This window comes from Podarcis vaucheri, assembly GCF_965113315.1.
Source record: "Podarcis vaucheri genome assembly, chromosome: 13".
In the NCBI taxonomy this organism is placed as follows: domain Eukaryota; kingdom Metazoa; phylum Chordata; class Lepidosauria; order Squamata; family Lacertidae; genus Podarcis; species Podarcis vaucheri.
Window position 1 is genome coordinate 29,576,652 of NC_138751.1, and position 23,154 is coordinate 29,599,805.

At 43.3% G+C, this 23,154-nt stretch overlaps 1 protein-coding gene across 7 annotated transcripts in view; it reads right to left on the reverse strand.

Annotated features, from left to right (window-relative positions):
• Positions 1-23,154, reverse strand: part of IKZF3 (IKAROS family zinc finger 3) — a 68,168-nt gene that overhangs the window by 14,823 nt on the left and 30,191 nt on the right. For 5 of the 7 annotated variants that reach the window (XM_082197302.1, XM_082197301.1, XM_082197303.1 and 2 more), the window contains 2 exons: positions 22,106-22,222; positions 12,329-12,445 (listed from right to left, as the gene is read on the reverse strand). In XM_082197302.1, the coding sequence (XP_082053428.1) occupies positions 12,329-12,445; positions 22,106-22,222 (234 nt within the window). The other 2 variants (XM_082197306.1, XM_082197305.1) reach the window with 2 other exon arrangements.

A 23,154-nucleotide genomic window follows, 5' to 3' on the forward strand; every position in this document is an offset into this window, starting at 1 on the left:
ATCATCACTCATTTTCCCTTCGGATTCCTCCCCCTCGCTCTCTGCTTCCTCCCTTCTCTGCGTCTCTGCTCCTGAACCCCTGACAGTTCTGTTCACCACACAACGAAGGCAGTTTGTCCTATCTGTATGAAACTTTCATGGTGAAATTACAAGGTGAATAGCTATTTCTGGCCACAGTTCGGTGAAGAATAGCTAAGTTGCAACAGTTCAACTATTTGGCAGAGGGGTGTGAGCAGTATTTTCGCCTTGAAAAAATATATGCTATGTTTCTCCTTCTGGCTGTGGAAAAATGTATGTTTCGAATTTTAAAATGGACCTTACAACACATGTTTAGAATGGATAAATATTAGGATTACCAACCATAATGTATTTTGTTTACCTAACCAGTAAATTTGCATTCTACTAGATAACCACTATTGTGTTTGAGGGGGGAAAGGAAAGTCTAGATTCTGCCATGCTTTGCATATGACTCACTAGCCCTATCCTGGTTTGCTGTATTCCTCCAAGCACTGCACTGGCTTTGATACCGCTCAGCAGAATCAGTAATTCTGAATTACAACTTTGTAGTGCTAAGGTGCTCTTGGATTCCTGCTTGATCCAAAATGCAGGGGTAGCTCCCCTCCCCCTTACATTTAGCTTCGCTCTCTGGATATTCCAAATAAGTACTCCTCCTCTTGTGAGTTAACACTAGGCCGGAGCCAAAGGGGGGAGAAGCTTTCAAAAGCTCAAAAACACCTCCTGTTTGGGGGTTAGCACTGTGAGAGAGAAAAAGTGTTTGTGGAGTAGGGGCAGTCAGAAAAGGTTCACCTTTGGTATATAAGCAGAAAGCTGGTAGGGAAAGAGATAGCAGAGGGTGAAATATTTCCACCCTGTGGCAAACCCCAAACCGGAAATGTTTGAGTCACTAAGTAAAAAATAGGACATATAGGAATTATGGTTTCCACCTGCTCATTTGTACCCAATCTGATCCACTTAATCGCACAGCAGCAGCTGCAGACATTCAAGGGTATTAATCACAGGTGGCAAACCACAAAGTGACCCAGAAAACACTGGCGCAATTTCAACTGCGATCAAGAACATGGAATTAAAAGAAACAGCAACCCACAATGCACACGCTTATGACATTGTTTTGGGCGGGTGTAGAGTTGTGGGTGTCATTTCAGCGATTACACCCTCTCAATTAATGTTTTTATTTGACCTGGCCTTGTTCTATGAAGCTCATTGCCCTTCCTTGTTTCCCAACCAGGGACTGTGGGGCTTGAACAGAGAATTGTGGCCTACTCTCCACATCCAGCAGGGTGAGGGGCAGGAGTGAGAAAATCTGACAACCTCGGTTCCTCACATTTGCTTATTTTCCCAACCTTAAGTTCAATTCTCCACACTTCCACATCTGTTTGCAATTCCTTAAAAAAAAAAGAAGTCCTGAAAACCCAACAGCTTTTTAGTGCAATTTTCTCCTAATATCCACATTTCTGCAAAGCAATTTCCCTTCCTTTACATAATGTGTTTGCATCCTATTTTCACTAATACAGGCATTTCTATGTACGCTTTGCTCCGGTACATTCATTTTTGCACATATTACTTGGCCGCAGAACTGCATTGCAAAATTCAGCAAAGTGTACATTTTTGAAGGGAAGGCTGTGTTTCAGTTTGCACGTTTGTTTCAGAAATTGCAACTTAGACAGGCTCCCTTTAAATGCAAATTGGATTGTATTTCTCTCCCATCCTAAGGTGGTAGCATGGCCTGTACCTCTTCAGAACTGCAGGTAGGAATGCCATTTCCCCCCCAATATGTAACTCCATTTCCGTAAACTAACACATCAAAGAGAAAGTTGTGAGATCAGCCCAGCCTGCTTCTTCCAGTCCTTGTTCCTACTTGCAGAAAGTGGTCCCCCATTTGAAAATATGGTCCCTTGCCTGTCTGGTGCTGTCTAAGATGGTACAGTCTTAGTACCTCGGGGCTTTACTATTTCAAAGATGACAGTAACACCATCACGCCACTTGCTGCTCTGTCGTTCCCTGGCTGCAAGGCAGGACAACACACAGAGTAATGATGTCATCTCTCTCCTCTCAATGTCTAGTTAAGCTCCGAGTCAGCAGATGGTGAAATGGACTGTACTACTTGGGAGAGGTGCAAGTTAGTGGATGTGACCAGTGCCAGATTTATGTATAAGCTAAACAAGCTATAGCTTAGGGCCCCCCAAAAATATACTTCTTCTTAATTGTATTTCACTATTAATATACTTCTTCTTAATTGTATTTCAGTTGAACAATTACTTTGATAATATACATATGTTGTTATGTGCAAATGGCTTTAGATACCTATTAGGTCCATAAATTACCATATAGCATATATTCAACACGAAAAACAGTGAGAATTTGTTGTTGACAAAGGACAGCTGGACATATAAAGGGCCTCATTACCTTCAGTAGCTTAGGGCCTCATCAAACCTAAATCCGTCCCTGGGTGCGACATTTTTAAATGCTTTTGTAAGGGAGGCAGAATCCTCCTAAGCAGAGGACTAGCAGAGCAGGAAATGAGTACTGCTAAAATGGTTCTCCGTATTTTAGCACGAGAAGATACTCTGCCATCTGAAGATGCACAGCCTACCACCTCTTTCATATTGATTCAAGACTCTTTACCACTTTATTCCCACCATGCTTTGCTGTGAGTGTAGACCAGGCCCAGATAATCACCTCAGTTTCCCCCAGAGAAAAAGCACAGGACCCAGAAACAGTTATCCATTAATATTATTGTCCAGATCCTGGTATCTAACCATCTGCTACTTGAGTTAATGCCTATGTCTGTGTTCCCCAACCTCGTGCCTTCCAGAAATTTCGACTACAGCTCCCACCAGCCACAGCCAGAGCATCTGGAGGGCAGCAGGTGGGGAAAGGATTTCCTAGGTAGGAAGAGATCCAAACATCTTCCTCCAAGCAATTTTTCACTCTAGTACTTAATGAAAAGACAAGAGGCTTATGGGAGTGCGCCTTGGAGGATAAAAGAGAGTGAGTCACTTTTTAAAAGTCACACTATATGAAACCCTACCGCATGGAGTAATTTATTTATTTCTTAATTGACAACAACATCATAGCGTCAGAAAACAGCACTGTAGTGACACCCGTGTTTCCTTCTTTCTTAACCAACTCTTCAAGAAACTGTTTGCCAACCTGTACCTTGCAGAAGCTGTATAAGGCAGATGCCATCGCAGTTCAGTTCACATTGTTGAATCCCCCCCCCCCACAATCTTCCATGTGGGTACACATGCATGTGAAGAAAGGCTAGGCCTCACACGTCTCCCCTGACAGCCTGTGCCTTAAGATCTATGGGAGACGCCCGACTTACATTCCCACCAATGACAACAGTTTTTGGACAGCAGCATGGAACAAGGCCTTCTCTGTTACGGAACTTGATGTTTGCTTTATATTGTTAGCTTTATGAGGGGAGGGAGTTATATGGACCCTTTGAATCAGAGGGCGGAATAAAAATTCAGTAAAGGTACCCCTGCCCGTACGGGCCAGTCTTGACAGACTCTAGGGTTGTGCACTCATCTCACTCTAGAGGCCGGGAGCCAGCGCTGTCCGCAGACACTTCCGGGTCACGTGGCCAGCGTGACGAAGCTGCTCTGGCGAACCGGCACCAGAGCAGCACACGGAAACGGCGTTTACCTTCCCGCTATAAAGCGGTCCCTATTTATCTACTTGCACTTAAGGGTGCTTTCGAACTGCTAGGTGGGCAGGAGCTGGGACCGAACGACGGGAGTTCACCCCGCCGCGGGGATTCGAACCGCCGACCATGTGATCGGCAAGTCCTAGGCGCTGAGGTTTTACCCACACCGCCACCCGCATCCCTTTAAAAATTCAGTACTAATTCATGACAATTGGAAGAAATATTTATTGTATATGGAATCTAAAGTTCAGGTGACACTGGCGGGGTTGAAATAACTCTAACAGTGGGAAAGGCCTATGTAAAAGAGTTAAAAAGTACGCGACTATATAATTTATTCAATACTTACCAAAGGAGTGGAGGGAAGTCCAAGGCTCAGTTGAGACTAACTCAGTTATGTATTTTATTTATGATTTGTGAAGTGGATATAATTTGTATAAGGTATGTGGTGGATTTTTTGTTTATGTTTTTCCTGTATATATGTGCAAATATGAATAAAAATTTATGAATTTTTAAAAAAAATTCAGTAGTAATACCAATAATGCGACCAGGATTTTGCACACCTTGGTCCACGATCGTGGCTGTTGGCAAAAGTGTACAAAGTCACATGGGGAAATTCGTCTGTGTCAACTACTCCTTGAGGCTGCATTGCCTGATACCTAAAGGAGGTAATGTGTGTGACAAGGACATGTTGGTAAACACTTATTTCATCATATAGGTACATTGCATTGGCCATTGGCTTCATCCCCCTACTGAGTGTGCACTCGTTGGCTCAGGTTTGCTGGTGTTTTAATTGGTGAAAAGGACTTTGTTTTCTTAGTTGAAAACCTGTATTTGTGCCTCTTCTTAAACATGCTGCACATGTTGCACAACGGCAAACCTGAATTTGCTATTTGCTGTACTCTTATTGGGGAAGCAAGCTATGTTTAGTTCCAGCTCCTAGGTGATATACTTGTCTAATAAATATGTTTTGCAAACTTGTGTTTGTCTTTTAAAAAGTTGAGAGGGGTAACTGTTTTAATCTGTTTCAGAAAATGCCGCAAAAATTCTTGAGGCAATTTAAGGACTATCAGATTTAAGCAGATCCATCTCTATGCAAAAAAATTGAAATGGACAGCAAAAGTGGCAACGTTCAGAGCCCACTGCGAGAGCATTTCAGTTACTCAGAAGGCTGTTGTGAAAGTCACAATCCTTTAATAAAAGAGAGCATCTAGAGTAGGTATTAGAATTTATCAGGGAATATTTAAGGGTTATATAAGATCATATTGTACCAATCACACCATATTAGCAGAACTTGAGTGATACTTGTAAACACAACAAATACCGTTTGTGGAGTAGACTGGAACAATATTAAAGAATATAAAACTGTGCGGGGGAAACAACAACAGTATAAACAGTAGAATGAGAATGATTGGAAGACTCATTTTGTCAGAAGTCTTTTTTATTTAAGCGTTTAATTAAGTATTAATTAGGAAGATTAAGGTTTTTTTATATACGTAAATTTGCTTTTTCTTCTTTTTTTCTGTATTTTTTCTTTTCTTTTTTCTTAATTCTTTTTTCTTTAATTTTCTTTTTGTAGTATGAGATTGTAAATTCTTTGTAAATCTTTGTATAAGTGTGTAATTTAAATTGATAACGATTATTTTTTAAAAAAAAGAATTTATCAGGGATTTCATCCAGACTGAGGAGTTCATCTCCTCTTCGAATTTTTAATTCGTTTTAGTATTGCCAGGAAGACTGTGTTGTCACAAATCACTACTACAGATTAAGGTCGGTGTTCCTATCTTATACGCATTTGATCTTTGCACAGAAATATGGAAGAACTTCTGTGTCGATTTCATGGCCTTTTTAGCCTCTTTAAGCAAGAAACCAAGTCTTTAATGTCATCAGTGCAGTCCTGTGAAAGACTTTGCCAACGAAGATTCAGCAGGTGCCTTTTGTGCTAACTCTTAAACACCTGTTGAAAACTGCTCTATTCCACTAGTCCAGGCATATCCAATTCCCAAGAGACTGTGATCTACTCCCAGTATAAAAAAAAACTGGCAGTGATCTACCCATTGTCATTGGATGGAGGAGGAGCGTGCGTGAGGTGGGTGGGTGGGTGGATTGCCCAGAACTGTTTAGCTTTTTTTAGGAGTGAAGTACCTAGAGTTGTTGGTTGTTGAGCTTTCTGGGGGAAGATTGCACAGAGTTTATTTAGCATTTCCCCCATAACTTTTTGTACACAATAAGGATCCCATGATCTACCAGGATCAGCCAGGGATCTACCGGTAGATCACTAGTCCTATGCAGGCAGTTAAGAATATGTCCTCTCACCATGGTTAATATATGTTTTTAGCTTTTTAATGGTTTTACTGCTGTAAACCACGTTGATATATTTTTTTATGAAACAGGGCTATACAAATTTATATATAAATAAATATGTAAAATGACATGAGTACTAGTCCATAAAAGTTTGTGATGCTTGATGTGTCAATTGTCATGATTAAAATGCATTTGTTGTATTATTTAGTAAGTTGGCAAGCTTAATAAAGCAGAAGAATATTTGGCAACCTTGTAAGTCAATGGTTGTTTGAGGTATTTATGCTTATGATATACATGCATTCTTTATTGCATATAATGCTTTAAAAACATGTATCATTGCGTTACCCGTTTTTTCTTACTAGTCCTTTGATTTTAAGTCTTTGACCCAGATAGACTAAAAAATTAGCATAATAAATGAAAGCTTTGCAGTTTCAACTAGCAGCTTGTTTCAACTTGAAGATAAGGAGCCTTAGCAACTGCATCGCAACCACATAGCAGAATGGATATATTTATTTGGGCTTGTGTGTATATGAACGGTTTTTGCTTACAGAGGCTGGAAGCAGCAAAACAAGGTTGGGGCTGGTGGATTTGAAGTGTGAAAATCAAGCCGAAACTGTGATGCAAGCAATTTGGACTTTGCTAGCTAATATGGGTGAGACTTGTGGCCTCTGTATTGGATTGTGTTCCCCAGCACGTGAAGAGGACAATAATGAGACATTTTTTGATACCTAGAACCTGTATTTTGGCAGTGTTGCTTTTGCAACCTTGTGGCGTTCTGGATCCTGTGGAACAGGACTTTGCTTTCCACCCCATGTCTCTATAAAAACAGTTTTCTTGCAGTTTGAATTCGGAGAAGACTATCCAGTCAAACCCCAAGAGGCAACAGGTGTCTGCAGCATCTCCTTCTCCCGTGCCTCACCTTTTCCTTGTTTTGCTTGCTACAAGGATCCCTGGCCAGGATCCTTTGTGTGAGTATCATCCCATCCTTGACATATATATATATATATGATATATATATGATTAGTCTATTTCGGGGGTATAACTGTTCCTATAAGGGAAGAGAGAGGGATGCCCTTCTCATCAGGGAGAGGGCACTCTAGCTGTGTAAAATTTGGGTAGGAAACAAAACTTCTATTTTGTCAGGTGGTTTAGCCTTACATCTTTGCATTCCCTTGAAAATAAAGATGCCAGGTTGTGTGTCTCAGGCCTGATCACTTCAGCTCACACAGCAAGGCTGTTGTTTGGGTCGTAACATGTTACATTTTTATGTGCCTTAACAAAATGAAGCAGGCCCCTGTTAACAGGTCATAGAAGCTCAAAGGGTGTATCTACAAAATTAACATACGTTGTTTTTATGTCAGCTGTCATGGCTTCTTCCAAAGAATTCTGGTTTGGTGAGGGGTCTGTGTCTCCTCAGTTAGACTTCTGTTCCTCCTCTCAGAGAACTACAGTCCCCAGAATTCCTTTGGGTGAGAGAATGTCTTATGCTCGTTTAAAATTTGTGCCACAGGCATGTTCTCACATTATGCCTTGCCTTAGAAAAGGTAAAGGGACCCCTGACCATTAGGTCCAGTTGTGGCCGACTCTGGGGTTGCGGCGCTCATCTCACTTTATTGGCCGAGGGAGCCGGCGTACAGCTTCCGGGTCATGTGGCCAGCATGACTAAGCCGCTTCTGGCGAACCCGAGCAGCGCATGGAAACGCCGTTTACCTTCCTGCCGGAGTGGTACCTATTTATCTACTTGCACTTTGACGTGCTTTTGAACTGCTAGGTGGGCAGGAGCAGGGACTGAGCAACGGGAGCTCACCCCGTCGTGGGGATTCGAACTGCTGACCTTCTGATACCTTGCCTTACTTCTCTGCAACTCTTGCCACCGCTCCACCTTTTACTCCATGTACTGAGAATATTTATACTCTTGGCTCTTCTGGGAGGGAAACCCCTGCTGTGGATGAGTCAAGAAGTGAAAAGAGCCATTCATCCACAACCTTCCTTAAATGGTTGGTTCCCACTTGCAGCTTGCCGCAGTAATGTGCATTCCGACATTTCATTTTGACATAGTGCATTTTTATTCTGCCCTTCCTCCAAGGAGCTTAGGTTGACAGGCAGGGCTTCACCCATTTTATCCTCGGCAAAAGACAGCAAGGTAGATCAGGCTCAAAGCAAATAACGTACCAAGCTTTTATAGCAGTGAGCAGTGGTTAGAACCTGTTTTTTCTCTGCTCTATCACATTGTTCACCATACACATTGGCACCACTGAGTAGTTATTGCGTATAAACAATCTCCCAGCTGAACTCTGCGAACAAGCATGGATTGGTGGGTGAGTGAAGGGGCCCAAACTCTGTGAAACCCCCCAATCCCAGTGACAAGTGAGCATCACCTGCTGCCTTCATAATCACAACCTGAGCTCAGGTAGTGCTGCTGGTTCGTAATGTACCGAAAGGATCTTGTCCATCAAAGGTGTGCAGGCTGTAGGTGCAAACAAACACCACACACCGTTTTTGCACAGGTGACTACTGACTCTTGTTTGTAAATGTCAGAGAGAGCCCGCTGTGGTTAAGGTGAACAAATCTTTCCCCTCGGCCTTTGCAGAGTCAGGGGTAGGGTGGGGAATTAAGGTCAACTTTATTTTTATTCAAGACATTAAAAGAGAGAGGATGGCAGTTAGTCTCAGGGCGTTTGCAGCAAGATCAGATAAAAAATACAGTACCAGAGAGATCTCGGCTTATAAAATTTGATTTTGAAGGAAGGCTCAAAAACGGTATTATGCTAAATATACAAACTGGTACAGAGCCAGGAATTAGAATGAAATTTCTATCTGAACTGTTGGAATCAAGATCTTGGACAAGAAATTCAGACAGATCCATGGAAGTGGATATGGCCAAAAGTCCCCCAATAACCTGTGCTATCTTTTAGATGAAGTTTTTAAAAGTTTATGCTCCACTGGTATTTAAAACCATCATGTCCCAAACATATATAATACTGCTAGTGATCGACACTGGAGATTCAGAGTGGAGAATGCAAGAATGCTGCATATTTTCTGGGCTGTCCTCAAAGTTTAAAAATTCTGGGAGGATGTAGCAACTGAAATCAAGGTAATAATAGGATACGTAAAGAGACCCCTGACTGTTAGGTCCAGTCGCGGATGACTCTCGCGTTGCGGCGCTCATCTCACTTTATTGGCCGAGGGAGCCGGCGTACAGCTTCTGGGTCATGTGGCCAGCATGACTAAGCCGCCTCTGGCGAACCAGAGCAGCGCATGGAAACGCCATTTACCTTCCCGCCGGGGTGGTACCTATTTATCTACTTGCACTTTGACGTCCTTTTGAACTGCTAGGTTGGCAGGAGCAGGAACTGAGCAACGGAAGCTCACCCTGTCGCGGGGATTCGAACCTGCAACCTTCTGATCGGCAAGTCCTAGGCTCTGTGGTTTAGACCACAGCGCCACCCGCGTCCCAATAATAGGATACACGTGACCTAATAATTGTTGCCGTGAAGCTCACTGGGTGACCTTGGCCTGTCACTGCCTCTTACCCTAATATACCTCGCAGGGTTGTTGTGAGGATGAAATGAGGAGGGGGAGAACCATGTACACCACTTTGAGCTTCTTGGAGAAAAAAGGTGGGATATAAATCCAGTAAATATTTGGCTACGTTGAAGACATAGCATTAAAGGAAGATTGAACTGGTTCAGCATTTACTGACTTCCAGAGGAATAGTTATCTGTTATAACTGGAAGAAATCAAAGGCACCATCCCTGTACAATTGGGTAATCAAAATTTGGGATATTGTTCACAAATACCTGTAATAATATAATTAAATAACAACAACGGACAAACTCACAAATATGGTAAGTGCCAGAGAAGGCGGACAGTCAGGTGATTATATTTTGGGGGGGGGGTGTGAAGAATTGAGTGTCTTTATAATTTACTGGATTGATAAGGTCCAAAATATTGTAAAACTGTGTATACTGCTTGGACGTTTATAGTTTGATATTATTATATTATTATAGCAGCACTATCATAACAAAAAATTACTTTAAATTGTATTATTTAGATTCTCCTCTATTAAGCATAGCAGAGTTTTTCCCCGTGCATCTTTTTTTTGTATATTAAATTTTCAATAAAAATTCTAGAAAAAAACAAAAATAAAATTATAGTAGGTTCATGTTTAACTTGAGCTTGAGGTAAAGAAGTAGAAGGGGGGTGTTTGGCCTCGGACATTTTTGTACCTGAAACGAAAACACCCTGCTCTATTCTGAAATTCAGAGAGAGAGAGAGAGAAAGAAAGAATGAATGATACACAAAGACAGGTTGGAGACAAGAAAACCGGGCCTCTTGAGTTCCAAAGGTACTGTATCACATAGTGTTAGGTACAACTGTAGGGGAGGTTGCAGCTGCCCTAGAATCACAGACTCATAGAGATTGAAGGGGACCTTCCAAGGGTCATCTAGTCCAACCCCCTCCAATGCAGGAATCTCTACTAAATCACCCATGACATATGGCCTTACTGTGCTGTGTGAGCTAAGTGTTCTTGTTTTTTAATAGCATGGAAACATGCAAGGTAACTTGCTAGCATCAGACAGCTGCTTAAGGCAGAGCTACAGGTGAATGGTTGAAAAGTTGGGGAACCAACCTTTAATTCAGTAAATCAACTAAACGTTTAGTGAATTACTCCATGAATAACACTATTTTAAGCAGTGAGCACAGGAGTTAAGTGCATGCTCGTTTATTAATTTCTTTTGCATCCAGTATGATAGAAATCCAACATATCCTAATTATTAACCATGCCCTTTCCCCCTGCCCAGTAATGTGGTAGTTTTTGTTGATAAACTGTTTTATCCATTTCTTTCAAAGGCTCCTAAACTGAGATTTTGATAATATGTGAATAGATGTAAATGCTAATGGACAAAATGAATCTGTTATTTGAAGATTTTCAGTTTTTCCACTTGTCTTTCAAATGTGTTTTCTTTTGCTCTTACAAATTGCAAACTGCATAAGCTCACTCTGCAAATTTTTGATAAGCATATCAAAAATATGACATTATAAAATATCTAATAGAATTAAGTAGAATTAAAATATCAGTACAGTATTTTAAAAACAACAACAGTATAAAGACTAGCAATACCAACAGTAGTTCCAATATTAAGCGTACTAATATTTTATTATAAATAATGGATGGTATTCAACTATGTTTTACTCAGAGAAGAACAGAAATTGAAATTAATGTTCAATGGGATTGCTCTGGGTAAAACGTAGTTAAATACTGCCCAATAGTACTAAGTAATATTAATCTTTCATGGGATAACTTGGCAAAGTAATTACTGGAAGAAGTTTATCAGAGCCGTTCTCTGTATTTCATATTCAAAATATGTCAAAAACAGTAAAGCTAAAAGTAAAAGGAAACGGCGTCTATAAAGCCACCAAACATGTGTATGTCCTTTTTTGTTTTGTGCACCTATGTGCAAGTACAGGCAGAGAGGCACAAACATATTGGGTCCTCAACCGACACACAAATGCCCCAATTAATAGTATCTGTGCAATCAAAGACACAAAATGGGTTCAATCATAAACTGGTTTAATTAGCAGAGTAATCTAATCAGCAGGAGCCATCTTTAATTGGCAAGCGTAAATTTTAATTAGAGGGGCTGTGAATTAAGGGCACAATTGTTTATTATGCTTAACCCTATTTGATCCTTAGGTGTGGTTTCGATATGGATGGAAAAGAAAATATTAAGACTGCAGTTCCCTTCTAGCAATTGTAAGCTGCTACCCTCTTATTGAAATTTTGGAAATATGCAACACAGTTAAAGTCAATCAATTAATCAGTTCACAGGCCATCGGGCAGCTAAAATATCTTTCCGCAAAGAATATCTGCTGTAACAAAGGCTGCATCCTGCCTTAGGGTAAGAATTATGTCTATTGCTTCATAGGTACTCATAAACAAACCGGTAGCACAGCTCCAAGCTGTTTACGTGCCTTCTGAATCACAGCTCTCTGGGTTTGGGCTATATATTGGACCAGTGCTGATCTCACTGGAAATCAATCCAATGCTCTCTTGAAGTCTCCAGAGTTCGAATCAGCAGCCTTAATAGCTTTCCTAGTCTTTTCAGGGAGAACCCTGCAAATGCACATAAAGCTGCCCACTTCATTGAAATGAAAGCAGGGAGAAGAGGAACAAACAGGCACCAACGAGCACTTCATCAGGGATCTGGTTGTGAACGCAACTTCCTGTACAAGGTACGCTATTAATTCCTGCACCAACATAAGCTTTCGAATCATCCCAGGCAGGACAAACATGTGAGTTCTTCACCAACACAATTCCAGTGCGATTTCATGATAAAAGCATGTTTTCTCTTACCAATGAATTTCTGAGGCATGGAACTTTTCCGTTTGGCCACGTTGCTTGCTAAGCGGTCCAGCACAAGGGCCCGTTCAGTCCCCATCTCGGATTTGATGTGCCTTCCCTCCACGCTTTCTAGATGAGGGAAAACGAAGAGAAAAATCAGGCTGAAAAGAGGGGAGAACGAAAAGAAAGGGAGGGAGAGAGGGAGAGAGAGAGAGAGAGGTGTAGCAAAGAAGGGGAAAAGAGATAGTTGCCCTCAACACTTCAGCCAGGAAAGCTGAGTGGAACTTGTGGTAGAGTAGCTGTTTTCTTCTTGTTGTTCTCAAACCTCTGTTTCACCCCTGTGGTCAGCAGAGCTAAGGGGCAAAAACACCACACACTCTGAAACCCTGCAATTTCTCAGACTCACAAAAGGGGAGCAAACAACCTAACGGAATTAACATCTTGATTGTACACTTCCTCTTGCTAATGAACAGTCTGGACCTTGTAGTTTGTGAAACGCAGAGGGAGACTTTGTCCCGCCCATCTTTCCATTTGATTTTGAGTAAGACTTGCAAGACACCTGCAGGCAGGCCCAGAACACATGAAAAGGCAAACGCGAAAGGGGAGCGTTCAGCCCTTTGATGGATGTGCTAAGAAAAAAAGCGCTTTGATGGAACCACAACATCTTCACCCTTTGAAACATGCTTGGTTTATCATTAATATTAGCACTGTTTGAAACAGAATGCTTTATTGTGGAATGCTACTGTTCAGTGCTCCAGCCAGTCATAACCTCTCCGCAAGACAACATTCAATTCTCCCTCCCCATCACTTTTCACTCCCCAGCCCACCCAAACAGATACTTAGCATTCTGTGATCACTGAGCATGCTCACTGGGGGGGGTTGGGGGTTGGGGGGGTTAGGGATGCTGATGTTATTTTAGCCTTCAAAGCCCAATATTCTTTGTACTTCTGCAAACTCTGGGATTCCTCTAAGCATGCAAAGTCCTCTCTCTTATTTCTCAGTGGCCCTATTTTGGTTACTATCCTGTTCAGAAGCAGCTCGCCAGCTGGGGCAGAACCATTATGTTAGCTTCCTAGCAGGCTGGTTGCCATTGCTTTCCAGGAGGCAGGGAGTAGAGAGAGGCCAGTGCGGTGAAAACTTTCTGGCAGGAGTGCCAGATTGGCTTTGCCAGTGCGTTTTTACTGCACCAACTTCCCTGCTGTTTCCACACTCCCTATTCTCTCTGGGATGCAACAGCAACCCATTTGCTGGGAAACTGACATAGAAGCTCCACCCTTCCCAGCAAACTGCCTCTGACCCTGTTGGCCCTCAGCAACTGAGTTTGCTATTAGTGGGAGTGATCATTATTTATTAAATTATACAGAGCAACTGAGGTACATGACACATACTATTACATAAGGTGTGGGGGGGGGGAGTCTCTGCCTTGAGGAGTTTATAATCTAAAGAGGTGACAGCAAAGCAGAAGGGAGGGATGACAAGGAAAGAGTTCGTATGCAGAACGGTCCATGCAGTGAGCCTCCTTTTCAATGTGGCTGCATCATTCGCACACAGCCTCCCACTTTGCCTGGGGCGTCACTATGGAAAAGAGGCTCCTATGCAGCTGCAACTGAAGAGCGGCCTAGGCTGTTTTCAGGATGATATAAGGTGCAAAGGGGTCGAAGAAAAGCTTCAGGACAAAAGGCTTAATGGAAGAATTGTGTTTTACAGAAGAAGGGCAAGACAGAGGCAGCGCCTTGTGAGGGGAAGCAGGAGAGAATGGAGAGTCTGCAGAAATATCACACCTGCAGAAATATCACAACAACAATGAGTTCTGGTGGCCGAGGGCGGCAATGGTGGAAGAGTGAAAGTCATGGGCATCAATATCTACAGTGGTACCTTGGGTGAAGTACTTAATTCGTTCCGGAGGTCTGTACTTAACCTGAAACTGTTCTTAACCTGAAGCACCACTTTAGCTAATGGGGCCTCCTGCTGCCGCTGCACCGCCGGAGCCCGATTTCTGTTCTCATCCTGAAGCAAAGTTCTTAACCTGAAGCACTATTTCTGGGTTAGCGGAGTGTGTAACCTGAAGCGTACGTAACCTGAAGCGTATGTAACCCGAGGTACCACTGTATAAAAGATATAAGGAGAGCAAAGCCCAGGAAGGCTTGGAAGACAAAGACTTAAACTGAAAGCAAGGAAGCAGTGATTCCAACGGATCTGTGATTTCTTTCTTTTAAAAAACAAAAGCACACAAAACAATGCTTACTGGTTTACAAGGATCACAAACTCTGAAGAATGCTATAAAGAGAAAACAGCAAGGAAAGTTTCAATGCAGAAAAATCCCCTTTGTCACTATGTTAATAAAGCAAGACAGAACAACAACAATGAGTTAAATCTCTCCATCCCAATGGGAAGTAAAGGGTCCAGTTAGAGGACTGCTAATATTCTTCACGTTCTGTCTATAGATCTGGCCTTGCATCCAACAGGAATAAGAGGCTCACCAGGTGGGGCCAAGCCGCTACACGAACTTCCTCGCAGGCGGGTCACCGTTGCTTACCAGGAGAGAGACAAGGCGCCGGGGTGTCAGCACAGTGCAAACACACTGGCAGAGTCAATCTGGCACTCCTGCCAGAAGATTTGCACTGCGCCACCCTCCCCACCGCCCTTCGCCTCTCCCTCCCACCTGCTAGCTTTGTGGCTCCACCCCACGGCAGTCTGGAGCAGAGATTTTCCAACTGTGTACTCTTCAGTTTGGAGCCATGTCACTATTTCTTGGAAGCTTGTTGCTAGCTCTTTAATGAGATTGCTGGGATTAACAGGCAACTTTTTCTGAGAGGCGGCTTGTTCTCAATGCATTTCTCCGCACAATATGTAGAAAGGAGAAAGTGCTGGGTGTGTTGTAGGTCACACAGACTTCATAGGGTAACAGTGGGTGGCTCTGATAGTACTGGCCACAACCTCACACAAACCCAGAAGATTTCTCAGAATTTTAATTTTTATTTTAAAAAGAGGAAGGACAAATCTGTGGCATCCTAAATACTCAAAAATACATTGTAGCTGCATAAACCCACTGCATCTGATATTTTGGTGGTCCCTGAAAGCTTATGTCACATTGAATGCAGGCCTTTTTTACAAGTCCATTTTTAAAAATTTATTTCCATGTAATTTTTTGCAAAACAAATGAAGTAATAATAAAAATTCACAGTACCAAAAAATAAAATGAAATAAAATTCAGGTAATCCCTAACAACATTTTAAATTGACCTGAAAGATGATTCACCTTCATGAATTCAGTGTCTCTATGAACCCATTTAGGGTGTTAAGGCTGAAAACATAAGGGTCCCAAGGTCTACAGGCCACCATCTTGCTGGAGTGCCACAGGTCTGTATCTGGGCAGGGCCTACATGGCGGATGGCCTGGGAACCACAAATACACTGCCTTGAATTCCATGATGCCAGGTGATTGACAGATGGGTGGCTCCCGCCCACCTGTTAAAGCCGGCCTGTGGAGTGGGGGGGGGGATAAAGATCTTGTCTGCCAAGCTGGAAAGGTTCCCCACCCCCGGGGATAATGTATGAAAATAAATACAGTGGTAACTAGGGTTAAGAACTTAATTCGTTCTGGAGGTCCGTTCTTAACCTGAAACTGTTCTTAACTGGAGGTACAGTGGTGCCTTGCAAAATGAAATTAATCCGTTCCACGAGTCTCTTCGTCTTGCGGTTTTTTCGTCTTGCGAAGCACGGCTATTAGCGGCTTAGCGGCTATTAGCGGCTTTAAGAAAAAGGAAACAAACTCGCAAGAACTCGCAAGACGTTTCATCTTGCGAAGCAAGCCCATAGGGAAATTTGTCTTGCGGAACGACTAAAAAAAGGAAAACTCTTTCGTCTTGCACGTTTTTCGTCTTGCGAGGCATTCGTCTTGCGAGGTACCACTGTACCACTTTAGCTAATGGGGCCTCCCGCTGCCGCCGCACGATTTCTGTTCTCATCCTGAAGCAAAGTTCTTAACCCGAGGTACTATTTCTGGGTTTGCGGAGTCTGTAACCAGAAGCGTCTGTATCCCGAGGTACCACTGTAAATAAGGAATAAGAGCCCCTCTGAATAATATCGAAGGTTCCCCCTAATCCAGCATCCTTCTTTTAACAGCAGATGGCCACAAGGTCTCTCTGTGGCTTTTCCAGAGAACATAAAATGATGACCTCTTTGAAATTTGTCCCAGAGGAAGGTTCCCATAATGAATAAAATGTGTGCTTAAATAAAATAACACAGCATTAACCACAAAGGCGTGATAGATGAAACTTGCAGCACTGTAAGTTAACCCTTTCGACAACTTGTTTTGACAACTTAGCTTCAAACTCACCTCAGGCATATTTGAATTGGCACTGAAATTAGTCACATACACACAAAAAGGGCCATAGGCAGATTACTTAATTTGCTTGCTTGCACTTTACACAGCATTTTGAAACTGAAGGCAGAGGGCCTTCAAAGCACTCCTGTCCCAAAACCGCAGTACAGAAATTAGTCAACATGGATGAGGGGGAGGGGGCCTGGTTAATCACTGCTGGGACTGTAGCACGTTGAGGACTGTTGTCCTGATTGAAAAAAAGACTGGCCTCAATAGGCAAGGTGTTGCACGTGCCACAATTCTGTGGAAGCACAGAAAGTGCACATTATGTGATTGCGGGCGCAAAATTCAGTTTCCTAAGAAATTCATGTTTCTGTCTTTCCTTTTTCGTTTGCTTTTTTGGAAAAAAAGAAAGAACAGGTTTACAAACCTTATGGCTGGGGTGACTTAATGCAGCTTTTCTCAAGAAAGAATGTGGATTGCCTGGTGCAGAATTTTAGCATAGGGTACAGCCTGGTCCAACCATTAGGTAGTGCAAGGCAATTGCTTGAGGCAACAGGTTCTGGGTGTCATGAAAGGGCAGCAAATTGTTTCATGTATTCTTATTGCATTTTTACTCTGAGGGAGAGGCACTTGGTGGATTTTCTGTCTCGGGTGCCAAAATGACATGCTTAGTCTTAGATACCATGCCCCTCATTTTTTGAGGGGGAAGGGATCATGTGCTGTTCTGTCTTAGGCAGCAAAAAGTCTTGGGCCGGCCCTGGCTGCAGGAGCTGTGCATGTCAATACCCAGTGCCTCGCCTGTGAGCCTGGAGACCGATATAGCACAAGGTGTAGAGTTATGCATAGGAGATTGGGTCATGGGGTGTGTGAGGATGCTCCCAGATGAAGGCTTATTATTGCAAATGGGTGTTGGCAACAGAGCTTTCTGGATTGGAGGAGACCACAATGGCCATCGAGTCCAACCCCCTGCCAAGCAGGAAACACCTTCAGAGCACTCCTGACATATGGTTGTCAAGCCTCTGCTTAAAGACCTCCAAAGAAGGAGACTCCACCACACTCCTTGGCAGCAAATTCCACTGTCGAACAGCTCTTACTGTCAGGAACTTCTTCCTAATGTTTAGGTGGAATCTTCTTTCTTGTAGTTTGGATCCATTGCTCCGTGTCCGCTTCTCTGGAGCAGCAGAAAACAACCTTTCTCCCTCCTCTATGTGACATCCTTTTATATATTTGAACATGTTATCTACTTGCACTTCATGCTTTCGAACTGCTAGGTTGGCAGGAGCAGGGACCGAGCAACGGGAGCTCAGCCCGTCACAGGGATTCGAACCACCAACCTTCTTATCAACAAGCCCAAGGCTCTGTGGTTTAACCCACAGCGCCACCCACGTCCCTCTGTCCCAGGCTTCCCTACAGATACATAAAAGAGGGAAATAGGAAAGCAGAAAGAGAGAGAGAATTTAAAGAACTTCTTGTGCACAACAGGAATGCTACTTAAAAACGGAACTTTCAGTGTCTATTTCTACATTCTAAGTGCATTTTCAGCCTTTGCTAACGCACAAGAGAAAGTGGGAGAGAAGAAGCATTTGTAATGCAAATGGTCATTCTGCCAATTGTAGATTTCACACATTGCAGAGCTGATAGCAGCAGCAACTGCCTTAAGCCTCAGTGTGAAAACACCTCAGCAGCCTGAGCTCTAGGATAAGCGAGGCTAGGGCGTGCCTCTCCCTTCCTCCCTAAAACAACAGGGCTGTAAAAGTGCTATGCAACATCTTTCTCTTTTCAGTTTAAGGATGCAGGAGGCAGGAGGGCAAAAACATAACTTCGAGTATGGCGGGAGAAATGGAGGAGAAAACACATGAGCCGACATCCAAGTCTGGTTGTGTTTCGGGGATGGTGAGAAATAAAGACAAGATAGTACTGGGCTGTGTCACATGAAGAGACTATTCTGGGCTTTGAATAGTAGTTTGCTACTTGAAAGAACTTGCTAACAGTGCAATCCATAAGTAAAAACTAGTGAAGTCAGTGGGGCTTACTCCCAGGTAAATGGGGTTAGGATCTTCGCTGAAATGGTCAACCCGAGACTGGGCTGTACCAATCTGAACTACAACTGGCGGGGAGGGAGCAAGATAAACAAACAAACAAGCAAGCAAGCAAGCAAGCAAAACCCCAAATAAACAAAACCAAAATCCCTGAGTGTACTGTGAACTAGCAGAAGGCAAAACTAGAATCCTTCCCTCGGACACAGTAGCTTTATGCGTGTAGAGTTGTGCTTTTCTTTGTACGGATGCCACATCCACCTGCAACCTGCCTGGTGGAGATCATCACCTGAGTTGCAGCCAAACTTACATGCACAATCTGCAGCGCAGTAACACAACAGCTCTCTAACCATGAAATAATTTTAGCTGATTAAACTGTACTAAATGGCAGGCAATTAGTAAACTGATTGATTGATTGGTTACATTTAATTATAAGTGAATATTAGCCCCCCAAAATTGATTTGTGACCACTTTTCTCAGATCCACCAATTAAATGGGACCCAGTGACTAATCAAAGAAAAATCACACTACTAAGCAAGTCAATTAAAGTTTGTAGCCCAAACCTTTTTTAGTCTCAGTTTCATCATGGAAAATCTTCCAGGGGCAGCATGCCAGTGGGGGGGGGGGAGAGAGAGAATCAAAGGCCAAAGTGGGGGGAGCAGCAGGTGTAACTCTTACGTTTACACAGCTATTTTTCAGCCATCTTTTTTTTGAAAAAAATGGTTTTTTTCCTATGCACCCCCACTCCCCCAACATCTCCACACAGACAAACAATAGGCATTATCAGAGCTCAAGGACACATTTCAGCCCGGCAGAGGTGCTCGAGGAAGGCATGGGTGAGGGGGTGTGGCTTGGGGAAAGCCCCCAGGGCCAGACAGAAAGACTTGGAGGGGCACCATTCACACCTAGGAACAAGGCTCCCCACCCCAGATCTTATCACGTGACATTAGCTTCCCCAGCCATTTATTTACTGAAGTGCTGCTGTGATGCCAAAAGATGTACAATCTAAACGTGGAGTGGGGAAGGGATTGTCACAAAATGTTAATAATTAGTACAGATACTGTGAGGGAAGTGAAAGATCGGTTTTGATGGTGGTAAGGAGACTTCTTGTGCGGCCTAGGGACAGAAGGATCCCTGTACTGCAAGTGAGCATAGAAGGGGAGGGTAAAGGGGAAGCAGAAAGCACCAACTTTTTGGGTGCTCTTATCCCCTCCCCAAATGGACGCGGGTGGCGCTGTGGGTTAAACCACAGAGCCTAGGGCTTGCCGATCAGAAGGTCGGCAGTTCACATCACTGCGACGGGGTGAGCTCCCGTTGCTTGGTCCTTGCTCCTGCCAACCTAGCAGCTCGAAAGCACATCAAAGTGCAAGTAGATAAATAGGTACCACTCCGGCAGGAAGGTAAACGCGTTTCCATGCGCTGCTCTGGTTCGCCAGAAGCGGCTTAGTCATGCTGGCCACATGACCCGGAAGCTGTACGCTGGCTCCCTCGGCCAATAAAGCGAGATGAGCGCCGCAACCCCAGAGTCAGCCATGACTGGACCTAATGGTTAGGGTCCCTTTACCTTTACATATCCCCTCCCCAACCCCCCTCTCTCTCTTTCTCCTTTGGTCCTCTATTCTAGCAACGTAGCAACGGCATGCCTTTTCAGGGTGCAATTCAGGCTGTTCCCAACATGAGACTTCTGTCAGCCCAGGCCTTAGCAGTTTCACATTTCTCACAGCGAGAGGGTTTGGTTAACATAACCTCAGAAGTGCTAAATGAGACCTGAATGAGCGGCCTTGCTTCCTGTCACACCAAATGATGTGGTCATTAGGGGAATGGAGCACGGAACGAGACAACTGATTAGGGGCCCGATAAGGATCTCTGATCAGGCATAGGAGTCACGTTTGAATTACAACGCTGCATGCAGGGTTTGGGGTATGAACTTTTTTTTCCTTCCTTCCCAGCCATGTGGTCGCAAATGCTAACCTTTTCAATCAATGGCAAATTCCAGAGGAGCAGTCAAAACGCAGATGAGACGCCTCAGAGAAGACAAACCCGGAGCAAAATCCCCCACACTCACTCCTCCGAGTAGTTCAAGCTAGATTTGGTACGCCCACAGATCCTCCCTGCTTGCAACAACCACAATCGTTTCCCTTCCATGCTTTAGTAACAAAAGGAGTACATACATATACACACACACACACACACACACACCTATATCTATATCTATATCTATATCTATATCTATATCTATATCTATATCTATATCTAATCTGTCTATCTATCTATCTATCTATCTATACATACATACATACATACATACATACATACATACATATATATTCCTATACTGACATCAGTTGATCATACCAATAAATCATCCTTTATGCCACTGTCATGTGACTGGCAAGTTTTTGAAATTAACCCAACATTTACGAATTGCGCCATAGTTCAAGTGAAATCTAAAATGTTGAATGCGAGTTCATAAACATGTTGTTCTTTATTTGGGGCGGGGTGTTATTTATTATAAGCCGCAGCCTAATCAACCAATAAGATCTACAGTAAAAACAACAAGAGCAGGTTCCAGCTGCGCTTCTGAGCAGAGTTGCATTCCACCTTTAAGGTGCCACCACAGAAAAGGCCCTGAGCCTAAATGCCCATTTATCTTCAGACTACAATCCACTATATTTCCAATTGCAACTTCTCTGCTTCGCTCCTTGGCCACATCCAAGCCGTATGTTGAAAGCAAATTTTTACCACTTTAACAGCAAAGAATCCTGGGAACTGTTGTTTTTAACCCGTCACAGAACTACAATTCCCAGGATTCTTTGGGGAGAGCCATGAGATCCATATGTGCTTTAAAATGTATGGTGTGGCTGTGACCCTATAAATTGGGGTGGATGTTGCCAGGAACTTCCCATCCACCTTGTGCTGCAGAAGCAACAAACCAGAATGCTCAAAGATCCCAGTCGGCCCTTTAAAATGCCTTGAGACAACTGCTTTGCTTACCACCCCATCCCTCCACCACTATCTTTGGCCTTCCAAGGGGATAATGGGGTAAAACCAGAGGCCGGATTTGTACAACAGGCAGAGTGGATTAGAACTGGCTGAGGCTACTGGTGGAATGGCAGCTGTATCCTCTCCCACTGCCTTGGGGCATTTAAATAGACTTTTTTTTTTATAAAAGCATGTCTGAATATGTTATTTGAGATTGAATTAATTCCTGGTAATAGGATCTGTTTATAGCAACTATGCACAAAATTCGCCACGATGGAGGAAGGTCTACATGCCTGAAATTATTTGATTCCTCAGAGCCACATGGATTTCCCTCGCGAAGGGAGGGAAACAATTGTTCATGAAACTCTGTTCCAGGATCTATCCCCTCCTCAATACTCCAACTTAATTCAGAATTCTCTGCATCTAATTAATTTTGAGGGGCTCACCAGCTTCACCAAGGGTAGCGTTCTGCAGGTAAGTCCGGCATCTCTCTTTGTGTTCTTCCAATGAGCTTCTTTGTTTGTAACTCCGTCCACAGAATTCGCACTTGAATGGTTTCTCCACTAGGAGGAATAAGCAAGCAAACAAAAGGACTGTTATCTTTCTGTGCATGTACTGTGTTTCTGACACATCAATTTTAATATGTAAACCAGTGGCTTAAAATCATTGCCTTGTTCATCCCTTGAATTCTCCTGCATGAGCGATCAGATTGCATCAGGGACTGGAATAATTCCAGATACCCAATTGCCCAGTGGGCTTAAATATTTGACAGTGACGTTGAATATTTCCCCTCCAATCCCAACTGTACCCATTTTGCAGCTGAAGGAAAATGCAGAAGAGCAAAGTGTGGGTCCATGTCACCAACAAGATTTCTCTGTATGGCCCGTAGACGCCAGTCTCCCAAACCTCCCTTATCTGTCCACTTTCTTCTTGCCTACGGTACATAGTTCCTAATGTTCCAGGGCTCTATGGGAGATTTTACCCCAGTCCTGCTTTCTCCATGACTACTCCATGTCTCTGGCACCCATTCTGTCCTATTTTCTCCAGCCTCTCTGCCTAGCCCTTCTCACGCTTCATGTACACAGCTCCTGCTGTCCTTACGCACTTTGAAATTTCCTCAGAGCCCCCTTTCTCATTAGCCTCCTTTTGTCTCCCATCTTCTTTCTCAAATTTTATCAAGTTCCCTTCTCCTTTTAGCCTGCTCTGCACAGGTCCTTCAGCTATCTTGCTTGTATGGCTTTAAAAGAGGAGTAGTCAAATTCACAAAGGATAATAACAATGGCTGTTAGACATGAAGGCTATGTATGTTCTACTTCTACTGTTGGAGGAAATTGAGATTGCTGCCCTGCAGAGGGTTAGACTAAATGACCCTCAGGATCCCTTCCAAGTCTACAGTTCTCTGATTCTATGATTCCAGGTCCCCTTGCTCCTTTGCTCTCCCCCACAACCTTCAACGTGCATCAGAAAGCTACTCCTGTCCCTACAGGTTGTGTGA